Source organism: Budorcas taxicolor, chromosome 18 (genome assembly GCF_023091745.1).
Source record: "Budorcas taxicolor isolate Tak-1 chromosome 18, Takin1.1, whole genome shotgun sequence".
NCBI classification, from domain to species: Eukaryota; Metazoa; Chordata; class Mammalia; order Artiodactyla; family Bovidae; genus Budorcas; species Budorcas taxicolor.
Genome location: NC_068927.1, coordinates 44940061 through 44946411, shown reverse-complemented (window position 1 = coordinate 44946411; position 6351 = coordinate 44940061). Strand labels below are relative to the sequence as shown.

The 6351-nt window shown below is 53.7% G+C and overlaps 1 protein-coding gene across 1 annotated transcript in view; it reads left to right on the top strand.

Moving 5' to 3' along the window:
- The first annotated feature begins 528 nt into the window (after positions 1–528).
- The window catches only part of RHPN2 (rhophilin Rho GTPase binding protein 2), a 70227-nt gene continuing 64404 nt past the window's right edge, over positions 529–6351 (top strand). Inside the window, exon 1 of the mRNA XM_052656734.1 lies at positions 529–597. Coding sequence (XP_052512694.1) covers positions 529–597 — 69 coding nt within the window. The remainder of the gene's footprint in view (positions 598–6351) is intronic.

The following is a 6351-nucleotide window of genomic DNA, read 5'->3' as shown; positions in this document are numbered from 1 at the left end:
CAGCCAACTCCCCAGCGTCCCGGACTGGGCCCTGGGGGGATCCCGCGCTCCCCCCGCGCCCTCGAAAAGTGGCGTCGGGTCTGGTCACTGTCCCCGCGGCGTGCGCTCAGGAGCCTTAGTTAGACCCACGCGCTGCTGCATTTACGCCCAAGGTTCCAGACAAGAGGCTGAATCCCCAACCTGGGTCTCGCTGCGAGACGCCCCTGCGCCCCTGGGCTGAGGCTGCAACCGCGCCCAGATTAAGCCCCTGAGGCGGGGAGGAGGACAAGTGAAGAGCCCAGGGGCTTGAGCTCGCAGCTCCGCCAACCTCGCCAAGGGCTAGTGCTGCGCGCTGCCAGTTCGGAGTCGGGGCGGGGCCGGGGGCGTGGTCCCTGCGGGCCGCTCCAGGTCTGCAGGGCTGCAGGCCAGGCCTCAGGCGGGGCTGGAGGTGGGGGCGGCCGCGAAGGCGGGGCGGGGGCGGGGCCGGGCGCCCTCTGGGACCAGCGCGCTGCTGAGCTTCAGTCAGTTCTGCGCGCCTGTGCCGCCAGCATGACGGACGCGCTGCTGCCCGCGGCCCCCCAGCCGCTGGAGAAAGAGGGCCACTGCTACTTTCGGAAGGTGGGCGGCTGTGGGCGGGTGGGGAGTCCGCGAGCTCCAGGCCTCTTTCCAGGCTGTGGAAGGGGCTGCAGAGCGCGAGGCCGGGGTGGAGCAGGCCGGAAGGGGGAGGGGGCGCCCTGGCCTGGGGCGCTCTCGGAGGAGGCTCGCGGTGAGGGGTGCGGCGGCGGTGCACCCGGCGGCCGAGAGCAGGTGACTTCCGGGGCTGGGAGTGGGGGGACGTCCGGGCCGCCCCGCGCAGGTGCCGGCAGAGGACTGGGCCAGGAGGGGCTCTCGGAGTCGCCCCCGCCGGCCGTCCCGCGCGCTTGGGGAAGCGACGGTTCCTCGAGCGCTGGCACCCTTGGCGTCGCGGCGCGTGGCGACGCAAGCCCAGCTTCCACCCGAGCGCTTGGCCGTGGCGCGTGGAAGTGGAGCCGCTCAGGAGGGTTGCCGTCCCCTCTTTGCCTCCAGAATGCTTCCACTGTAAGCCTCTTGGACGTTTTAGTGGGCGGGAGGGGACGGGCTTCGTCTCCTTCTCTGCGCGCGGCAGACCTGAGGGCAGCGGTCTCGCCCGGTTTCCACTTCACGCTAAAGCGGATTTACCCGATTGCTGTGGAGACCTGCGGCGAGTGCGGCTCCCCGGGAGCTCGGTGCATACGGTGGCCTCTCTCCTTGAAGTTAACAGTTCGTAGCTCAGCCCCTCAAAAGAGGCCCAACCCACGGAGCGGGGTCGCTGGGATGCCGGCAGGTGGCACGGCCTGAGCTACAAAGGTGTTTTTGAATCCGAAGTCACGGGGACACCTTCCATCCTTCCTTGTCTGTCCCAGCGAGTCTAAAAATAGCCTTTGGGGCTTGGCCAGGCGGGACTGGGTGGGTTGAGAAGTTGTGTGTGTGTTTTTAATAACTTCTATGACCGAAGGCAAAGGGCGTAATTATAAACAGGGCAGTGAAACTGTTTCCCACAGAACAATCAATTCCTAATTGTTCCAAGCCTAATGATCGAGCCAGTGAAAACGCTCTGGGCGGCTTCCTCCTTCTCCCTTGACTCTGCCTCGGGGCGTTTTTTGCTCTCTGGTGAGCAGCAGTGTCCCTCCGGGATGGGCAGGAGAAGATTCTGGGGACCGGTGAGGACAGAGTTGGAAAAATTCTTTTTGGTTAAATTGCTTTTAGCATTAAAAAAAAAAAAGTAATTTTAAGGTGTATTTAAGTGAAAAGATGTCATCACGGAATTACAGGAGTAAAACTTCTAATTATGTGCGGCATTTGGACAGAGGATCCACAGGCAGTGGAGTTACAGAAGGAGGCCAGGCCAGGGAATCCTGAGATCTTAGCCCTAGGGCCTCAGACCTTGACTGCCACCCCTCCCCCACCCCCAGAATTGCAGTGTAGCCTCCAGCCAGTGGCTCCCCCGTTCTTAGACTTCATTTCCTCCCCAAATTGTTTGTCTTCTGAACAGGTGGATGTCTGGACCATCTGGGGGAAATGACAGAGGAAGGGGCAGAGGAGATGGTGAACACCTGCCAATGTTCCTTGGTCTTCCAGAACAGGTTTTCCTGGGGAGGATATGCATAGGACAGGGTGGAAGGCCAGGGAGCTGTGAACGGATGCAAAGCTTGAGTGTTTTTCAGGTGGATTCTCCAATGGTAGATAAGAGGATCGTGGGTGCGAAATACGATGAATCACTGGTTTGCAATTAGAAGCATCTCTTCTGAAAATGAGACCTTGTAATGATCATTGTGTTATATCATACTAGTCCAAAGAATGTTCCTAGTACAGGTTAATAAAAGGCATTGATTGGGAACCTTCCCTGAACAAATGCTCCTTGAACGACAGGTAGACGTTATGGAGGTGAAGGCGGGGAGGAAGAGCATTTCAGGTAGAGGGAACACTGGTGAAGGCACTGGATTGTGAACACTTGTGAGTGAGCCCTGAGGGGTGTGGAGATGTAACGGGGAACCAGGCCTTTCGGGGGTCACGCATCCTGGATGCAGGGAAAGGGAACCTGGGGAGCTATCAAAGTGTTTCATTCAGGGCCAGACGTGTGAGATCTGTGTCACAGAAAGACCACTTTGAAAGCTGAGAAATCAGTAGGTGAGCGGTGGGGGAGAGGCCAGGGTGGAGCCAGGCAGGGAATGTGGAGAGTTAATCCTCATTGTCTCTGTCCTACTGTGATAGGGACTACTGATGACTTTTCAGTAACTTAAAGTACTAGGTAAACACATCCTCACCACCTATTCTTCCCACCAGCTTGTACCCCTAAGTCATACATGGCATCCAGACTGGAGGCAGGGATCCCATTGTGGGCTGTGGAATGAAGAGGGCTTGAGCAAAGGCAGTCAGCAGGGATTGGAAGAACGAATGGACCAGATATGGTGGGAAAGGTGCTGCTCAGCGGAGTCCAGAATGTCTGCCTTCAGTGTCTGGGGGGATGGTCAGGGGCCTCAGTGAGCTGGGGTAACCAGCAAGCTGAGGTAGGGGCAGTGGACTTGAGGCCCCCAAGAGTTATCCGAGTAGTGGTCCCTGTGGGGAGTCCACTCAGTGGGCCCAGCAGCCACGAGAGTACCCGGGCTGGAGTTGCAGCTTTGAGGTGCCCCAACGTGGAATGTGGTGGGATATTGTGAAAAAGGACCCAATATAGAAGAGAAGAATACCTTCGCTTAAGGGACAGACAGAGTGATGGTAAACAAGCCCAGAGGGTGACAGTGTCGAGGCAGTTGAGAGATCTTTCTAGTAGAGAGATGAGGCTGACAAGTCAGAAGAACCCCGGAAAATCTTGGATGTAGTCCTTCAGGGGAGTGGCCCCAAACTGTTTTGGCACCAGGGACTGGTTTCGTGGAAGATAATTTTTCCACGGACCAGGTCTGGGGGCGAGGGTGGGAGGGGGTCCAGGGGGCAGGGCATAGGGATGGTTTTGGTATGATTTAATTTATTGTGCACTTTATTTCTATTATTATTACATCAGCTTCACCTCACATCATCAGGCATTAGATCTCAGAGGTTGGGGACCCCCTGCTTTAGGGGGTTCTTGGTAAATGAGTAAGTGGAGAATTGGGGGCAAAAGTCAGTGTCGGGGAGTACAGGGGGAAGAAGGGCAGAGAAAATAGTTGCTGGAGGGGTATGGGAGAGAGAAGAAGGCAGGTTTGTTTAGAATGAGGAGGGAGGTCTAGGGACTTTTGAAAGCTGAGAGTGAAGACATTGGGATGGTGTGAAGATTCAAGGGAGAGAGCGACAATAGCTGTCATAGCTGTCGGAGGCCCCAACTGGTGAGGACTGGAAACAGCTGGGGCACATACTGAGTGGATGAGCCAGCTAGGGGCAGGGAGTGAGGACCCCGAGACTGGGGTGTTCAGGGCAGGCCCCCTGTCCAGTCTTTGGGGATTTTATGCACACTTAACCAGGTCAAATTAGTTTCCAGTCAAGTCAGACTTCTTCATTCTTATTCTGTTTATCCTGCCTTCCCTCTCTTTCCTCCTTTTTTTTAAAAAATGATTTCTGGAACTCTCCTGGTGGTCCAGTAGTTAAGACTGTGCTTCCAACACAGGGAGTATGAGTTCGATTCCTGGTTGGGGAATGAATATCCTATATGCCATGTGGCACGGCCAAAATTAAAAAATAAAACTCACTTGTTTATTTGGCTGCACCGTTTTTTAGTTGTGATATATGGAATCTAGTTCCCTGACCAGGGATCAAACCTGGACCCCTGGCACTGGGGGCCCGGGGTCTTAGCCACTAGACCACCAGGGAAGTCCCTGTACTTTTCTTGAATGTGCCATTCTATTCTGTTCATTTAAAAAGCATTTGTTGTGCGGCAGCAAGCTCTGAGCCTGATGGCTCTCAGGTCTGGGGGTACACTTTACCCTAACTCATTGTGGCTCCTGTGGCAGTTCATGAGTGAGAGAAAGTCGCTCAGTCGTGTCCGACTCTTTGCGACCCCATGGACTGTGTAGTCCATGGAATTCTCCAGGCCAGAATACTGGAGTGGGTAGCCTTTCCTTTTGGGGGCCCCATTTCCTGGGATAGCTCAGGCCATGCTTGACTAGACAATTAGCCTCTTTTGCTGTAGTTCAGGGAGCAAGAAGTGGGGGGTGGGAGTACATGGTCCATATTCAGAGCTGAATTGTGTAACTTGTACACAAAATGAAGATTAATTGCCCGAAAGTCCTCTCTGCCTGCTGGTCCTAGACCCTGAATGTATGAGACAATCCTTGCAGAGAAGGAGGTCCTCTGGCAAGTCAAGGTCTTCTTGGGGTTGTGCAGGATGTGGCTATACAAAGCTGAGGACTCGGATTCAGTTTGGCCCCAGGTCAGACATGGACACCCCCTGCACAGACCTGGCCCCCTGGGTTAGCAACCTGGGTGGGTGGGTGGGAGTGTCTCTGAATCAAGAACATACAGAAAGTACCAAATACTTTCTGGTCTGTCACGTGTCACAGTATGTTTCTCTCTTCTCTGGTTTCTCATTGTTTTTTTCTTTCTTTTTTTAAACTAATATATTTAAATAGAAGTACAGTTCTATACAAATAATTAATAAATTACTTTCTTAAAAGAAGGACCCATGGAAATGGAGCTTCTTTTTCCCAGGCAGATTTCTATGCCCAGCCTAATGTGTCTTGGAAGAATGTGTGTTTTGGCCAGGAGTAAATGCAGAGTAATACACGTTACCAAGACGCTGCATGCTGAGAGCTGACCCTGTCTCTGGGGCTCTCCGAGGCCCGTAATCCTAAAACTCACAGGAAGATCTGTTCTTGGCCAAGAGAAAACCAGCTGGAGAAAAATCAGACAAAGATGTTTCCCAAGGCTGTTGAAAAGACCTAAATGAAAGGGCTTAGCAGTATAAGGAAGAAGAGAGTTGGTACAAAGTACAGCATTGTGAGACCTTATCTCTGCCTCTCCTTCCTCTGGGAACACTAATGGCCTGAAATGAATTTAGCTCCATTGTTTTTACCCAAGAGCTGGAGGAGAAGTTGTTTCTTATTCACAGAAGTCTTCATTCTGGACAGGGCTCCAGGGTTCATTGTGCCCTGGTTTACGGGCCCTGTTTACTCTGGATTTCCTCACGGATCCAGCAGAGAAGGAAGGAGAATTTTTTTTTTTTGGATCCAGTGGCTCCTCTTAGGTCCTCCTCTGCACCATTCATCATAGTGAAGTATAATTTCCTGTTAGACACGTGTATGCTTTATCTGTCTGCATCTGCGTAGGGGAACATGTGCTGAGGAGCCCAGGCTGGGTTATGGGGTTCATCCACTCCATCTTTACTGAAGGGTGATGATATCTCTCCAGGTGTTTGAACCCACCCTTGGAGCTTTTAATCCTTCCCCCAGTGGGGGTGGGGGGAGGAGGAGGTGTAAAAGTTTGTGATGCTATCTGCTCCCCACCCCCCACCCACCACCCCACCATGGTCTGAGCCAGATCCTAGAGGCCAGGCTGGATCCAGGTTGAATATGACCTTAGTGAGAGTCTGACCGGCTTCAGTGGTGCACACCAGCAGCCCAGGGGGCGTGGTTGACCAACATCTCCTCACCTTTCATTATGGCCAGGAGGGAGTCCCCTGGCAGAAGCAGGGTTTTAGGTGACTCAGAGGAGAGTCAGCACCATAAGCTGTAACACTGTAAATGTCGCTTGCTTCCTGGGGCTATTTGGACAGATTCCAAGCCACCACCTGATGATACAGAGCATTGGCTTTAGCCTGATCACCACTTCCTCCTTTGGCTCAGGTACTGGAGTCTCATGACGCAAAGGCTACCTTGGAGGTGGCCATAAAGGACAGCAGATCCGCAG